The sequence below is a fragment of the Coregonus clupeaformis genome, unplaced genomic scaffold (genome assembly GCF_020615455.1).
Source record: "Coregonus clupeaformis isolate EN_2021a unplaced genomic scaffold, ASM2061545v1 scaf1277, whole genome shotgun sequence".
Lineage (NCBI taxonomy): Eukaryota > Metazoa > Chordata > Actinopteri > Salmoniformes > Salmonidae > Coregonus > Coregonus clupeaformis.
Window position 1 is genome coordinate 142,000 of NW_025534731.1, and position 17,868 is coordinate 159,867.

General features: G+C 44.1%; 2 protein-coding genes across 2 annotated transcripts in view; both read left to right on the forward strand.

Annotated features, from left to right (window-relative positions):
* The window catches only part of LOC121555086 (nuclear protein MDM1-like), a 33,244-nt gene extending 22,846 nt beyond the window's left edge, over window positions 1-10,398 (forward strand). The window contains exons 12-16 of the mRNA XM_045217936.1: window positions 1,368-1,510; window positions 2,985-3,121; window positions 4,498-4,735; window positions 8,551-8,619; window positions 10,274-10,398. Of these exons, the coding sequence (XP_045073871.1) occupies window positions 1,368-1,510; window positions 2,985-3,121; window positions 4,498-4,735; window positions 8,551-8,619; window positions 10,274-10,383 (697 nt within the window). The 3' untranslated portion in view covers window positions 10,384-10,398. The remainder of the gene's footprint in view (window positions 1-1,367; window positions 1,511-2,984; window positions 3,122-4,497; window positions 4,736-8,550; window positions 8,620-10,273) is intronic.
* Window positions 10,399-15,372: 4,974 nt separating this feature from the next.
* Window positions 15,373-17,116, forward strand: LOC121555417. Its single transcript, XM_045217935.1, has 5 exons — window positions 15,373-15,528; window positions 15,734-15,793; window positions 15,992-16,150; window positions 16,788-16,847; window positions 17,030-17,116. Exons 1-5 carry the CDS (start codon window positions 15,373-15,375, stop codon window positions 17,114-17,116), a joined length of 522 nt encoding a protein of 173 aa, XP_045073870.1.
* The last annotated feature ends 752 nt before the right edge of the window (window positions 17,117-17,868 follow it).

A 17,868-nucleotide genomic window follows, 5' to 3' on the forward strand; every position in this document is an offset into this window, starting at 1 on the left:
TTTATCCATATTGGAGACGGTCAGTTGTGTTACCTCCACTCTGTTTTTATCCATATTGGAGACGGTCAGTTGTGTTACCTCCACTCTGTTTTTATCCATATTGGAGACGGTCAGTTCTGTTACCTCCACTCTGTTTTTATCCATTTTGAGACGGTCAGTTGTGTTACCTCCACTCTGTTTTTATCCATATTGGAGACGGTCAGTTCTGTTACCTCCACTCTGTTTTTATCCATATTTGAGACGGTCAGTTCTGTTACCTCCACTCTGTTTTTATCCATATTGGAGACGGTCAGTTCTGTTACCTCCACTCTGTTTTTATCCATATTGGAGATGGTCAGTTCTGTTACCTCCACTCTGTTTTTTATCCATATTGATGACAGTCATCATTTTGTTACTTTTTTCAGGAGCTACCATTTTTAGAGACCACAGAGTTGCGTTGCCTCACTGCATGTTGATTCAACACACTGTGACTCTGTCTGTGTCACTACTTCCGCCGGGGCTGCCCCTCCTCCTTGCTCGGGCAGGTTTCGGCGTTCGTCATCACCGGCTTACTAGCCACTGCCGCTCCATTTATCATCACTCCATTGGTCTTGTCTTGTCAATCACACACACCTGGTTCCTATCCCCTCATTAGTCCGTGTATAAGTGTTCCCTCTGCCCCCTTGTCCTTGTGGATGATTGTTTATTGTGAGAGTAGTGGAGCTCGGTGGAGCTCCTTGTACATTGTATTTACCAGGGTAGATATTTCCCCTGTGCCTGTTTATTGTTGGAGATATCGTTACATTGTATTTACCAGGGTAGATATTTCCCCTGTGCCTGTTTATTGTTGGAGATATCGTTACATTGTATTTACCAGGGTAGATATTTCCCCTGTGCCTGTTTATTGTTGGAGATATCGTTACATTGTATTTACCAGGGTAGATATTTCCCCCTGTGCCTGTTTATTGTTGGAGATGCTGTTACATTGTATTTGCCCTGTTTCATTTTGTCGCTATCCAGCACTTTTGTGTACGACTGAATAAACTCTGCATTCTGTGATTTCCCTCCTGCGCCTGACTCCTTTGATCACACTCATCTCTGTCTGTCTGTCTGCCTGCCTGCTTCTGTCTGTCTCTCTGTCTCTCTCTCTGTCTCTCTGCCTGCCTGTCTGCCTCTCCTCCTCTCTCCCTTCCCTGCCTGTCTCTCTGCCTGTCTCCTCTCTCTCTCTCTCTCTCTCTCTCTCTCTCTCTCTCTGTCTCTCTGTCTGTCTCTCTCTCTTCTCCTCTCTGCCTCCTCTCTGTCCCTCCTCCTGTCTCTGCCTGTCTGTCTGCCTGTCTGTCTAGTTGACATGTCAAGTCTGTCTGTCTGTCTGTCTGTCTGTGTTCTAGGCTGAGGGTGCTGGACCATCTGCGTCCGTCGTCTGTAGCAGGCTCCCACCGCTCCAGAGAGGGTGGTAGGATGCCCACCCCCACACTGCAAAGGATCGCTACTGTTCAGAGAACTCACCACGACCTGACGACTCCAGCCACTGGTAACCTAGCAAATATATTGTCGACATATTTTTTTATATTTTTTTAGTTTTTGTGACCAACTTTGTATTCAAATTTTTTTTTTATTGAGAGGGGTTACTGATACAAAAACAATCAAATACATTTATCCAGGGGCAGTGTGTGGTCCGGCCCAGTCTGGGTTTATCTCCAGGGGCCTCCAGGGGCAGTGTGTGGTCCAGCCCAGTCTGGGTTTGTCTCCAGGGGCCTCCAGGGGCAATGTGTGGTCCGGCCCAGTCTGGGTTTATCTCCAGGGGCCTCCAGGGGCAGTGTGTGGTCCAGCCCAGTCTGGGTTTATCTTCAGGGGCCTCCAGGGGCAGTGTGTGGTCCGGCCCAGTCTGGGTTTATCTTCAGGGGTCTCCAGGGGCAGTGTGTGGTCCGGCCCAGTCTGGGTTTGTCTCCAGGGGCCTCCAGGGGCAGTGTGTGGTCCAGCCCTGTCTGGGTTTATCTCCAGGGGCCTCCAGGGGCAATGTTTGGTCCAGCCCAGTCTGGGTTTATCTCCAGGGGCCTCCAGGGGCAGTGTTTGGTCCAGCCCAGTCTGGGTTTATCTCCAGGGGCCTCCAGGGGCAGTGTGTGGTCCGGCCCAGTCTGGGTTTATCTCCAGGGGCCTCCAGGGGGCAGTGTGTGGTCCAGCCCAGTCTGGGTTTATCTTCAGGGGCCTCCAGGGGCAGTGTGTGGTCCGGCCCAGTCTGGGTTTATCTTCAGGGGCCTCCAGGGGCAGTGTGTGGTCCGGCCCAGTCTGGGTTTGTCTCCAGGGGCCTCCAGGGGCAGTGTGTGGTCCAGCCCAGTCTGGGTTTATCTTCAGGGGCCTCCAGGGGCAGTGTGTGGTCCGGCCCAGTCTGGGTTTATCTTCAGGGGCCTCCAGGGGCAGTGTGTGGTCCGGCCCAGTCTGGGTTTGTCTCCAGGGGCCTCCAGGGGCAGTGTGTGGTCCAGCCCTGTCTGGGTTTATCTCCAGGGGCCTCCAGGGGCAATGTTTGGTCCAGCCCAGTTTGTCTCCAGGGGCAATGTGAACTAGGTGATAGTGGAAACAAACCAACTAACTACTGTGTTGAGGCAGTTTCACCATGACCATGAACTAGGTGATAGTGGAAACAAACCAACGTTAGACTCGTCATCTTCCCACCGTAGCTTGCATCCAGCCTACGCTTTCTCACAACCTCTGATCTTCACAGACAAATCACAGTTCAGTCATGGGTCAGGTCAATATTATACACCAAACTCACTATTTTCTACATTTTACATGACAATTGAGTAATTTAACAGATACTCTTATCCAGAGCATCTTACAGACAGTACCATTCAGTTCAGTAGAACAACAACCACATATCACAGTCATATGACAGTCAAGTTCAAAGCATGGTTCATTACTTCTGTTCTGTGTTGAATTGAAAAAAAAAAAAAAACTTTATTGATCGCCAGAGGTTTAAATGTGATAACCCTTTGTCTGTTGTCTGTCAGGAGGTGCTATCCTGGTGTCTCCTCCTAAGATGAAGGAGGCTGATGGTTGGGTGAGGAGAAGTGAACCTCCGTTGGGTAAACCCCGTTCGCCCTTTAAACACCTCTCTCTGGCCTCCCCACAACGAGCAGCCAGACAGGTACCAACTACACCACTGGATATTGGGTTAGTGGGTAGAGCTTCTCCTAGCTGAGAAGATACATCTAGTATTTATAGGCAGGGTTACTGTAAGGAGAAGATACATCTAGTATTTATAGGCAGGGTTACTGTAAGGAGAAGATACATCTAGTATTTATAGGCAGGGTTACTGTAAGGAGAAGATACATCTAGTATTTATAGGCAGGGTTACTGTAAGGAGAAGATACATCTAGTATTTATAGGCAGGGTTACTGTAAGGAGAAGATACATCTAGTATTTATAGGCAGGGTTACTGTAAGGAGAAGATACATCTAGTATTTATAGGCAGGGTTACTGTAAGGAGAAGATACATCTAGTATTTATAGGCAGGGTTACTGTAAGGAGAAGATACATCTAGTATTTATAGGCAGGGTTACTGTAAGGAGAAGATACATCTAGTATTTATAGGCAGGGTTACTGTAAGGAGAAGATACATCTAGTATTTATAGGCAGGGTTACTGTAAGGAGAAGATACATCTAGTATTTATAGGCAGGGTTACTGTAAGGGAGAAGATACATCTAGTATTTATAGGCAGGGTTACTGTAAGGAGAAGATACATCTAGTATTTATAGGCAGGGTTACTGTAAGGAGAAGATACATCTAGTATTTATAGGCAGGGTTACTGTAAGGAGAGGATACATCTAGTATTTATAGGCAGGGTTACTGTAAGGGAGAAGATACATCTAGTATTTATAGGCAGGGTTACTGTAAGGAGAGGGATACATCTAGTATTTATAGGCAGGGTTACTGTAAGGAGAAGATACATCTAGTATTTATAGGCAGGGTTACTGTAAGGAGAAGATACATCTAGTATTTATAGGCAGGGTTACTGTAAGGAGAAGATACATCTAGTATTTATAGGCAGGGTTACTGTAAGGAGAGGATACATCTAGTATTTATAGGCAGGGTTACTGTAAGGAGAAGATACATCTAGTATTTATAGGCAGGGTTACTGTAAGGAGAAGATACATCTAGTATTTATAGGCAGGGTTACTGTAAGGAGAAGATACATCTAGTATTTATAGGCAGGGTTACTGTAAGGAGAAGATACATCTAGTATTTATAGGCAGGGTTACTGTAAGGAGAAGATACATCTAATATTTATAGGCAGGGTTACTGTAAAAGCACGTTGTGATAACTGCTATGTAAAAAGCTTTATAAATCGATTTGATTGATTGATTGATTGTATTTGCTAGTGTTTCGACTAAGATAAGAACATTTTTACTTGGTTGGTTGTGTGCCTTATGTTTTGTCAATGCTATTTGGGGGAGTATATCTGTTGTTATAGGTGCCTCTAGTCTTGTTAGTTAGTGAATCTGAGGTTGTGTCTCTATCAGAATGAGGAGCGGAACCAGCCCCTTTCCTCTCCAGCAGCAGGGGTGACCACTGTGGACCCCCTCCCCCTGAGAGAGGACTCCTGGTCGGGGGAGACCTCTCCAGAGAACCCCCCTGATCCTCCACCAGAGGCCAAACCCTCCCGTAAACGCACCACCAGCGGACGACCCCACGCCGCCGTCCCTCCACCTGTTAACCGCATCCAGGGGACGCTCAGAGACCCAGAGTTCCAACATAATGGTAACTATCCTTAAGACCACTATCACTACAAACGGCCTCAGCAGTTTAACTGAAAATATAAATAGCATTGGTTTTTTGACTGATCAAAACCTCTTTTACATTTCTGGCGTTTGGGATGCTGCATCTGCAACTTCAATTCAAACTGTGTGACGTTGTCGCGTCACTTCATCACCCTATAGTTATGGGCCAATCAAAACACTGCATTCTGCCTCATCAAAGACAGTTTAGTGAGAATGAAATGAACATATAAATGTGACAATGAGCATCATTTACCGTCGATGGGAGGTGTGTGAGGGTGTCAGGTTTCCGTCATCTCTACAGTATATAGGTCAGTCTGTTTGACTGAGTCCCTGTGGGGTGTGGTCGCTCTCGCTCTCTCTCTACTGCTGAGACATCGTTACAGTTTGTGGCTTTTCTCAGCATATTCTACCGTTGCGTAACAAAAAACCTGGTCCCAGATCTGTTTGGACTGTCCTGCCAAGTTGCCACTTCCAGGTTAGGTTATGTAAGTAGCCTGTATCTGTTTGGGTTGACTTGCCACGTGCCGTCTTGCAAACCTGTTGCTGTCTCACCAACGGATCTGACACCAGGCTACCTGTTGAATAACATAACCAGGACGTGAGAAGGAAACAGAGTTGTAGTCCGGTCCTCATTCCTTCCTTCCCGCCAGACCAGATATTGTCTAGTATTGTAGTTCCTAGCTGCTTCTTTCTCCTCAAGACAAAAGATACAGAAGCCGATGCCAGAGGATCACAACTGGGGGAAATCCCTTTTTCTCCAGAGTCCTTCAACTCTTTCTCTTCCTCTCGTCTCCCTCCATTCCACCTGGGGTAGAATGAGGTAAAAACACCTGGGGTAAAAACACCTAGGGTAGAAACACCTGAGGTAGAAACACCTGAGGTAGAAACACCTGAGGAAGAAATACCTGGGGTAGAAACACCTGGGGTAGAAACACCTGGGGTAGAAACACCTGGGGTAGAAACACCTGAGGTAGAAACACCTGGGGTAGAAACACCTGAGGAAGAAATACCTGGGGTAGAAACACCTGGGGTAGAAACACCTGGGGTAGAAACACCTGGGGTAGAAACACCTGGGGTAGAAACACCTGGGGTAGAAACACCTGGGGTAGAAACACCTGGGGTAGAAACACCTGGGGTAGAAACACCTGAGGTAGAAACACCTGGGGTGGAAACACCTGGGGTAGAAACACCTGGGGTAGAAACACCTGGGGTAGAATGAGGTAAAAACACCTGGGGTAAAAACACCTGGGGTAGAACCACCTGAGGTAGAAACACCTGGGGTAGAAACACCTGGGGGTAAAAACACCTAGGGTAGAAACACCTGAGGTAGAAACACCTGGGGTAGAAACACCTGGGGTAGAACCACCTGAGGTAGAAACACCTGGGGTAGAAACACTTAGGGTAGAAACACCTGAGGTAGAAACACCTGGGGTAGAAACACCTGGGGTAGAAACACCTGAGGTAGAAACACCTGGGGGTAGAAACACCTAGGGGTAGAAACACCTGAGGTAGAAACACCTGGGGTAGAAACACCTGGGGTAGAAACACCTGGGGTAAAAACACCTAGGGTAGAAACACCTGAGGGAGAAACACCTGGGGTAGAAACACCTGGGGTAGAACCACCTGAGGTAGAAACACCTGGGGTAGAAACACCTGAGATAGAAACACCTGGGGTAGAAACACCTGAGATAGAAACACCTGAGGTAGAAACACCTGAGGTAGAAACACCTGAGGTAGAAACACCTGAGATAGAAACACCTGAGGTAGAAACACCTGAGGTAGAAACACCTGGGGTAGAAACACCTGAGGAAGAAACACCTGAGGTAGAAACACCTGGGGTAGAAACACCTGAGGTAGAAACACCTGGGGTAGAAACACCTGAGGTAGAAACACCTGGGGTAGAAACACCTGGGGTAGAAACACCTGAGGTAGAAACACCTGGGGTAGAAACACCTGAGGTAGAAACACCTGGGGTAGAAACACCTGAGGAAGAAATACCTGGGGTAGAAACACCTGGGGTAGAAACACCTGGGGTAGAAACACCTGAAGTAGAAACACCTGGGGTAGAATGAGGTAGAAACACCTTGAGGTAGAAACACCTGGGGTAGAAACACCTGGGGAGAATGGGTAGAAATACCTGAGGTCGAATGAGGTAGAAACACCTGAGGTAGAAACACCTGAGGTAGAAACACCTGAGGTAGAAACACCTGAAGTAGAAACACCTGGGGGTAGAATGAGGTAGAAACACCTGGGGTAGAATGAGGTAGAAACACCTGGGGTAGAAACACCTGGGGTAGAATGAGGTAGAAACACCTGGGGTAGAATGAGGTAGAAACACCTGGGATAGGTAGAAACACCTGGGGTAGAAACACCTGGGGTAGAAACACCTGGGGTAGAAACACCTGGGGTAGAAACACCTGGGGGTAGCATGAGGTAGAAACACCTGGGGTAGAATGAGGTAGAAACACCTGAGGTAGAAACACCTGAGGTAGAAACACCTGAGGTAGAAACACCTGGGGTAGAAACACCTGAGATAGAAACACCTAGGATAGAAACACCTGGGGTAGAAACTGATGAGGCAACAACAAGTTGTTTCCGGGTCTTCAGAGGGAGGGGAGGGGCTTCAGGAGTTCATCACAGTCACAGACCTACTAAGGAGTTCATCACAGCCACAGACCTACTAAGGAGTTCATCACAGCCACAGACCTACTAAGGAGTTCATCACAGTCACAGACCCACTAAGGAGTTCATCACAGCCACAGACCTACTAAGGAGTTCATCACAGCCACAGACCTACTAAGGAGTTCATCACAGTCACAGACCTACTAAGGAGTTCATCACAGTCACAGACCCACTAAGGAGTTCATCACAGCCACAGACCTACTAAGGAGTTCATCACAGCCACAGACCTACTAAGGAGTTCATCACAGTCACAGACCCACTAAGGAGTTCATCACAGCCACAGACCTACTAAGGAGTTCATCACAGCCACAGACCTACTAAGGAGTTCATCACAGTCACAGACCTACTAAGGAGTTCATCACAGCCACAGACCTACTAAGGAGTTCATCACAGTCACAGACCTACTAAGGAGTTCATCACAGCCACAGACCTACTAAGGAGTTCATCACAGCCACAGACCTACTAAGGAGTTCATCACAGCCACATACCTACTAAGGAGTTCATCACAGTCACAGACCTACTAAGGAGTTCATCACAACCACAGACCTACTAAGGAGTTCATCACAGTCACAGACCTACTAAGGAGTTCATCACAACCACAGACCTACTAAGGAGTTCATCACAGCCACAGACCTACTAAGGAGTTCATCACAGCCACAGACCTACTAAGGAGTTCATCACAGCCACAGACCTACTAAGGAGTTCATCACAGTCACAGACCTACTAAGGAGTTCATCACAGCCACAGACCTACTAAGGAGTTCATCACAGTCACAGACCTACTAAGGAGTTCATCACAGCCACAGACCTACTAAGGAGTTCATCACAGTCACAGACCTACTAAGGAGTTAATCACAGCCACAGACCTACTAAGGAGTTCATCACAGTCACAGACCTACTAAGGAGTTCATCACAGTCACAGACCTACTAAGGAGTTCATCACAGTCACATACCTACTAAGGAGTTCATTGGAAGACAACGGACTATAACTGTAGCAGTATTGTGCATCATGTGTAATAACATGGAAAGCAAAAATGTACTGTTATCTTAGCATTGACATGTATCTCCCACAACAACAAACAGAACAGGTGTCCATTGTCTTCCTCTACTCTAGGTAATTTAGGCCTGAGGACGTCGGATCTGCTGCTGTGTCCAGGTGGTGGCTGTGGAACTGATGATGAAGGTAATGTCATGGCAACAAGCTTCTTCACATTAGTCTGATAATGAAGGTGATATACTACAATGCAGGATCAATGACTTAGTCATTTATTTTCTGGTTCATTAAGAAACCTAAACTCAGAGATGTGTTTTTGGTTGTTCAGTCAATTAGACATGCCCATTTCAAGCTTATAAAAAAAAAATTATATATCTGACTCTCCTTTATCCTGTTCTGTAGTATAACCCTCCGGTGTCCTGGACTTCTGGATAAGTTAAAGCTCAGCTCATCACAACTAGACTAACTAGGCTGATGTTGATATTCAGTGTTAAAGGCAGGCTTAGGGGTAATGTTGGTCTTCAGTGTTAAAGGCAGGCTTAGGGGTAATGTTGGTCTTCAGTGTTAAAGGCAGGCTTAGGGGTAATGTTGGTCTTCAGTGTTAAAGGCAGGCTTAGGGGTAATGTTGGTATTCAGTGTTAAAGGCAGGCATAGGGGTAATGTTGGTCTTCAGTGTTAAAGGCAGGCTTAGGGGAAGTGGTATTCATGTTAAAGGGATGTTGGTATTCAGTGTTAAAGGCAGGCTTAGGGGTAATGTTGGTATTCAGTGTTAAAGGCAGGCTTAGGGGTAATGTTGGTCTTCAGTGTTAAAGGCAGGCTTAGGGGTAATGTTGGTATTCCGTGTTAAAGGCAGGCTTGGGGGTAATGTTGGTCTTCAGTGTTAAAGGCAGGCTTAGGGGTAATGTTGGTCTTCAGTGTTAAAGGCAGGCTTAGGGGTAATGTTGGTCTTCAGTGTTAAAGGCAGGCATAGGGGTAATGTTGGTCTTCAGTGTTAAAGGCAGGCTTAGGGGTAATGTTGGTATTCCGTGTTAAAGGCAGGCTTAGGGGTAATGTTGGTATTCAGTGTTAAAGGCAGGCTTAGGGGTAATGTTGGTATTCAGTGTTAAAGGCAGGCATAGGGGTAATGTTGGTATTCAGTGTTAAAGGCAGGCTTAGGGGTAATGTTGGTATTCAGTGTTAAAGGCAGGCTTAGGGGTAATGTTGGTCTTCAGTGTTAAAGGCAGGCTTAGGGGTAATGTTGGTATTCCGTGTTAAAGGCAGGCTTGGGGGTAATGTTGGTCTTCAGTGTTAAAGGCAGGCTTAGGGGGTAATGTTGGTCTTCAGTGTTAAAGGCAGGCTTAGGGGTAATGTTGGTCTTCAGTGTTAAAGGCAGGCATAGGGGTAATGTTGGTCTTCAGTGTTAAAGGCAGGCATAGGGGTAATGTTGGTCTTCAGTGTTAAAGGCAGGCTTAGGGGTAATGTTGGTATTCCGTGTTAAAGGCAGGCTTAGGGGTAATGTTGGTATTCAGTGTTAAAGGCAGGCTTAGGGGTAATGTTGGTATTCAGTGTTAAAGGCAGGCATAGGGGTAATGTTGGTATTCAGTGTTAAAGGCAGGCTTAGGGGTAATGTTGGTCTTCAGTGTTAAAGGCAGGCTTAGGGGTAATGTTGGTATTCCGTGTTAAAGTCTTGATACAAGTGAAGCGACACCTCCTCTTACACAAAATAAAATGAGACATTTGCTTCAATATCTCCATGACATAAAGCATAAAGGCTAGCTGAGGTTCTATATCTTTGGGAGTCAGCTGATCACTCTCTCCCTGACCTGGCTAATCTCTGACCCCTGACCCCTTGGTGACCCTCCAGATGACAGGATGTCCCAGATCTCGTCCAGGTCGGCAGCGTCCTGCTCCATGGCCTCCCAGGTCCTGGACCGAGCCCAGAGGAGGAAGGACCACTTCTGGGGGAAGAGATAACAGGAAGCACTGACCTCCCCCTCACATTGCATCCCAAATGGCACCCTATTCCCTATGTAGTGCACTACTGTTAGAGCAGGAAGGAAGACTTCTGGGGGGATGAGAACACCACTGACACACACTATGTCCTAAACATCACCCTTGTATCCTATGTAGTGCACTACCTTTGTCTCTGGGGGGAGATATGACAACACTGACACACAGCACGGTCTGAACCACAATGTGTCCCAAATGGCACCATATTTACCTGACCATATAGTGCACCGCTTTATAGCAGAATGGAGTACACTATAGTGCACTGCTTTATAGAATCTGGGTTTCTATAACCAGTGTCCAGACTACTAGGCTGAATCTGGGTTTGTATAACCAGTGTCCAGACTACTAGGCTGAATCTGGGTTTGTATAACCAGAGTGTCCAGACTACTAGGCTGAATCTGGGTTTGTATAACCAGAGTGTCCAGACTACTAGGCTGAATCTGGGTTTCTATAACCAGAGTGTCCAGACTACTAGGCTAAATCTGGGTTTGTATAACCAGAGTGTCCAGACTACTAGGCTGAATCTGGGTTTCTATAACCAGAGTGTCCAGACTACTAGGCTGAATCTGGGTTTCTATAACCAGAGTGTCCAGACTACTAGGCTGAATCTGGGTTTCTATAACCAGTGTCCAGACTACTAGGCTGAATCTGGGTTTGTATAACCAGAGTGTCCAGACTACTAGGCTGAATCTGGGTTTGTATAACCAGAGTGTCCAGACTACTAGGCTGAATCTGGGTTTGTATAACCAGAGTGTCCAGACTACTAGGCTGAATCTGGGTTTGTATAACCAGAGTGTCCAGACTACTAGGCTGAATCTGGGTTTGTATAACCAGAGTGTCCAGACTACTAGGCTGAATCTGGGTTTCTATAACCAGAGTGTCCAGACTACTAGGCTGAATCTGGATCTGGGATACCCTCCCTATTTGTGTGAATTTAGTTCAGATGTTTTGTAATAATGTATTGAATAAAGTGTAAAGAACTAGATTTGTATTTATTCTAAATGATTTCATTTTGTATATGGAGAACTACTTTTTTATTGTAATTGAGATTTTTACTGTAGTATCGATTCTGCGTTGTTAATATATTACTTGATACACTACTCTGGATACACTGGGCCCCCTGTAGCTCAGTTGCTAGGGCATGGCGCTTGCAACGCCAGGGTTGTGGGTTCGTTTCCCACGGGGGGGCCAGTATGAAAATGTATGCACTCACTAACTGTAAGTCGCTCTGGATAAGAGCGTCTGCTAAATGACAAAAATGTAAATGTACTCTTGTTGGAAAGTGAATTATGCACTGCTACTGCTACTACAAATCAACATTGATGCAGTTGAAACAGGTTGTATAGGTTTGTATAAGAGATACACTGTGTGTTTGAATGCAACGCTGTTGAGAGGAAAGATTAAATAAATGTTGGAACAATCGGTATCAATTAGCTATCTCGTTGACTTCATGTACATAGAATACATTTGTAGTAATTCACTGCAATATTTATGCGATTGGCTGCTTCCCAAATAGCACCCTAGTCCTTATACAGCGCCTTCAGAAGATATTCTCTTGACTTTTTCCCACAATTTGTTGCGTTGCAGCCTGAGTTTAAAATTGATTAAATTGAGATGTTGTGGCACTGGCCCACACGCAATACCCCATGATGTCATAGTAGAATGATGTTTTGAGACATTTTTACAAATTATTTACAAATGAAAAGCTGAAATGTCTAGATTCAGTAAGTATTCAACCCCTTTGTTATGGTAAGGCTAAATAAGTTCAGTAGTAAACATTTGCTTAACAAGTCACATAATGAGTTGCATGGACTCACACTGTGTGCAATAATAGTGTTTAACATGGCTTTTGAATAACTACCTCATCTCTGTACCCCCACACATACAATTATCTGTAAGGTCCCTTAGTCGAGCAGTGAATTTCAAACACAAATTCAACCACAAAGACCAGGGAGGATTTTCAATGCCTCGCAAAGAAGGGCACCTATTGGTAGATGGGTAAAAAAAAAAGCAGACATTGAATATCCCTTTGATAATTGTGAAGTTATTAATTTTACTTTGGAAGGTGTATCAATACATCCAGTCACTACAAAGATACAGGTGTCTTTCCTAACTCGGTTGCCGGAGAGGAAGGAAACCGCTCAGGGATTTCACCATGAGTTCAAAAGTGACTTTAAAGCAGTTACAGAGTTTAATGGCTGTGATAGGAGAAAACTGAGGATGGATCAACAACATTGTAGTTACTCCACAATACTAACCTAAATGACAGAGTGAAAAGAAGACAGCCTGTACAGAATACAAAATATTCCAAAACATGCATCCTGTTTGCAATAAGGCACTAAAGTAAAACTGCAAAAAATGTGGCAAATCCAACACAACACATCACTGAATACCACTCTTCATATTTTCAAGCATGGTGTTGGCTCCATCATGTTATGGGTATGCTTGTCATTGGCAAGTCAGGGCATTTTTTAGGATAAAAATACAATTCTAGAGGAAAACCTGGCTCAGTCTGGTTTCCAACAGGCCCTGGGAGACACATTCATTTAGCAGGACAATAACCTAAAACACAAGGCCAATTATACACTGGAGTTGCTTACCAAGACGACATTGAATGTTCCTGAGTTGCCTGGTTACAGTTTTGACTTAAATCAGCTTGAAAATAATAATTTGCAAATGTTGTCCAATCCAGGTGTGCAAAGCTCTTAAGAGACTTACCCAGAATGACTCACTGCTGTAATCGCTGCTAAAGGTGATTTCAACATGTATTGACTCAGGGGTGTGAATACTTATGTAAATGATATATTTATGTATTTCATTTTCAATACATTTGCAATAATAGTCAAGTCATTTACCAGGAAGGAACCATGGTTGGTCTGTCATACCCAGGTAATAGTCAGGTCATTTACCAGGAAGGAACCATGGTTGGTCTGTCATACCCAGGTAATAGTCAAGTCATTTCCCAGGAAGGAACCATGGTTGGTCTGTCATACCCAGGTAATAGTCAGGTCATTTACCAGGAAGGAACCATGGTTGGTCTGTCATACCCAGGTAATAGTCAAGTCATTTACCAGGAAGGAACCATGGTTGGTCTGTCATACCCAGGTAATAGTCAAGTCATTTACCAGGAAGGAGCCATGGTTGGTCTGTCATACCCAGGTAATAGTCATCAGGTAATATAACCAGGTAACAGCCCATGACGTGTGGCTCAGTGAAAACACACTGGTTTATCCCTCCACCTGCTTCTCTGTTGTATGAAACTTGGTACTGAAATGACGCATGACTTCCCATAAGATAAGACATGGATTAATGTAGCTTGGCCTACAGTGGTATGCTTCATAGAAGCCTGTCCCACAGTGTTTGATGATAGTTGGTGAACCTCTTATAGTATCTGAAGATTATGCCTTTGTTAAATGTTTTCATGAAGAAATAGAATGTTGTTTATGGTAGTATCAAGAGGGAATGTTTTAGGTGTAATACCACATACCACAGACAGGAGGTGGGTTGTAGACAGGGAGACTGGTGATTGGCCAGAAGAGGGGCATCAGTGTTTATAAATAGGGGTTAAACGATGAGACGTTAGAGCAGCCATTAGAATTGGAGGACACTGCTCTCCAGACCCTGCAAGTCTGTTACTCATGCCCAAGCTTGTGGTCTGAATAAACCTTATGATCAATGTTCAGTATGAGCAGACTCCTTTTGTTCATCAGCAATGACGGACACCATTCATCATTATACTACACTCTGCCAATAATAAGGGAAACTGCCCCCGAGTTGTGAAAGAGCCTAGTGGTTTCCTCTACGGCTGGACAAGGGATATGTCCCAAATGGCACCCTATGTCCTATATAGTGCACTACTTATGACCAGAGTCTTATGGGTAGTGTTCAAAAGTAGTGCACTACATAGGGAACAGGGTGCCATTTTGGGATGTAACCAAGCTCTCAGAGGGTCACTTGGCAACTCAGTGTGCTGAATCTGCCTCAATCTGTCTCAAGTGCACCAGCTCTCCTTTATTGTTGACATCCCAAATGGTACCCTATTCACTAAATAGTGCACTACTTATGACCAGAGTCTTATGGGCCCTGGTCAAAAGTAGTGCACTTTAAAGGGAATAGGGTACAATTTGGGATGTGGATTCAACGATTAACTATTGTAAACATCGTGATGTGTGTTGAGCCTGGGCTCAATGGCTGATCTGTTTGCAGTGCTGTCATATATTTAATTTCATTGAGGGGAATTTACAGTTAGCGTTGTACAGTTACTCTATATCGAATGTTCCAGCATCCTAAACCACCTGAGGAGAAGAAAACAGACGCAATCATTTCAAATATTAATAACTGGGTGACGTAGCCACAACATCCCGAACCCCAGGCCATCAGTTCTCTTTTTGATGAATGACTGAGTTCACGTCATTCATTTAGGAACACATTTATTTATCTCATTTCATATTTTTGCTCATGAATCATCTTCACTTTTTTCTGCCTATTATGTTATTTTTGTGTATTTTTTCTGTATAGTATTGCAGTTCGGTGTTATAACGTTGACCTGGTTAACCCAGGTCGGGAGGCTGCGGAGGGAGGGGGGGATACCCGCGGATTGACCTGAATACGGGGAAAGGAACCACAATGACGTCCCCTCCACCTAGGCCTCTAGACAATATAAATACTTTCCCTACCAGGTAGAAAACATGACAACCTACCAAACCAACCCTTCAAGGTAAGCAGCTTAAGGTGCGATCTTGGTTGTAGTATTACAATAGGTCTCTCTTGCAAAATAGATGTATTATAACCTGTAGCGTGTAGCCTTTAAATAGCATTAGACAAGGCTTACCTAAATTAAAATAAGTTATTTAACTGTCTCTTATTCATATAATGTATTGTTTCCAGGCGAACTGTGATATTTTCGCATTATTATTCAAACGAAGAGAAAGACACGCATCTCCCGGAGCCAATATGAAGTTCAGCATGGTCCAACTCCTAGCCGCGGTGGTGGTGGTGATGAGCGTGTGTCTGCTGCGGGAAGCCGTGGCGCACTCCATCCACCGCCCGCTCAGCGCCCCACTGCACAGCGCGGACACCGACTCCATGGTGCAGCTGGTGGCTCAACATGTAAGTTTTTTTTTTACTTTATCATATTTCATATTACTTTATCATATTTCATATTCCATAATGGCTTATAATTGTAGGACTAAACTAAATATATTATATTTGTGGAACTAGCAGCCTATTATTTTTGTCTTTTATACGGGTTTATTTGATTATGGTTTTTGATTTATTTTTTGCCTAATAATGCCATTCCTGTCTGTTTCAACAGGCGCAAAGTTCTGACAATGATACTGACACTAAACTGATGCCAGACATCGATACTAAAAAGGTGTGTCAATTAAACCAATTAATAATATCATGTTAATCCATGTCTAGCCTATTATTTTAGAGCTTGGTGTGAAAATGGTATCCAATTTGGTTTTGTGTTTTATTTTATATTTCTAAATTTTTCTAAAATATTTCTTGATGCAAATGTAGGCAATACTAATAATATCATACTAATTAATGGATGCCTTTAATACAGCAGAACCACAGGGACATCTGCTGCCTGCATGCTAACATCCTGGACTTCTACCTGAGTAACATCCTGACCACTAAGGAGAAGCAGGACAAGCATCATCCTAAACTCCCTGCCCTGAAGGAAGACCTGGCCCGAGTCAGCAGAGACCTGGAGGAACATGGCTGTGTAAGTTCTCCTCTCTTTCGTTCACTTTACCTACACTCACTTGTTTAATCTCTCTCTCTCTCTTCATCTATTCTCTACCCTTTCAACACATTTCTATGTTTCACTCTGTTTGTCTGTCTGTCTGTCTGTCTCTGTCTCTGTCTCTGTCTCTCTCTCTCTCTCTCTCTCTCTCTCTCTCTCTCTCTCTCTCTCTCTCTCTCTCTCGCTCTATCTCTCTCTCTATCTCTCTCGCTCGCTCTCTCTCTCTCCCCCCCTCTCTCTCTCTCTCTCGCTCTCTCTCACTCTCTCTCTCTCACTCTCTCTCTCTCTCTCTCTCTCTCTCTCTCTCTCTCTCTCTCTCTCTCTCTCTCTCTCTGTTCTGTCTCTCTCGCTCTCTCTCTCTCTCTCTCTCTCTCTCTCTCTCTCTCTCTCTCTCTCTCTCTCTCTCTCTCTCTCTCTCTCTCTCTCTCTCTCTCTCTCTCTCTCTCTCTCTCTCTCTCTCTCTCTCTCTCTCTCTCTCTCTCTCTCTCTCTCTCTCTCTCTCTCTCTCTCTCTCTCTCTCTCTCTCTCAGTCAGAGATCTGAAGTGTGATATTGTGTAGAGATGGTGTTTATATCCCCTCAGAGAAAGTGACTGATTCCTCTCTCTTTCTTCTAGGGCTATTAAACATTACAATGATCACCACCACAGCAAAGCTTTCCGCAAGAAGTTGTCCGAGGTAATTCTTCACGATACCCGTATAGACTTGATCATTTTCATGCTTGTCACAAAGAAACATTATAAACTAAGTTATTAATAAGGGTTAAATGCGTTAATCAAAGTTAAAATTAATCCATTGAACATTTGATTGAATGCGATCTTTGTCTAAAACCCATTTTGTTTGTTTCTTGTGTATTTCAGATGGATGCGGGGAAAGGGATGAAGAAAGCTATTGGAGAGATTGACATCCTCTTCACCTTCCTGAAAGACTTCTGCGTGCACGCCTAGATCCACATGCATGATTCAGACACATCCCACATCATCATATAGAGATGTACAACTAGATCCAACACATGCTATATCATCATATAGAGATGTACAACTAGATCCAACACATCTATATCATCATATAGAGATGTACATCTAGATCCAACACATCTATATCATCATATAGAGATTTTTAGTCATGCTATGTTCCAGTGCCTTAAATCCTATAAGGATATTATGTTTTTTTAAATATTCATTTTGCATAGGCATATTTATGATTGTATTATCTATCTATCTATTTATTGATATTACTAAGAAACATGCAAACTGATGGAATGTATTTCAAATGCATCGAGATTCTGTTCACATCAGATGGGCAGCGTCTTGAGCATTTCATATGTAGCCGCGTTGTGGCCCTTACTTTCTATACATCATGTGCTGGACACAAGAAGGATATTTTTTTTTTAAAGCATTTTGGAGAATATATTTAAACAGAGAATTTATTCCATTGTTAAGTTATTATTATTGTTAAATTATTATGACATTTTTAAGTTATTTATAAATCTATTGAGCAAATATGTATTTTAATATAAAGTCATTGTATTTAGACATGAAGTGAATGCACCTGTATGTAACACGGGGGGGGAATGTATTGAATTTGCAACTGTGTTTGTAACCTAAGACTTCGAAAATAAAAAACGTTTCAAAAGCACATTCTTCTTTTCAAATATATTATTGTGTCTTTACACAGTGTACGGTGTATACTTAGACAG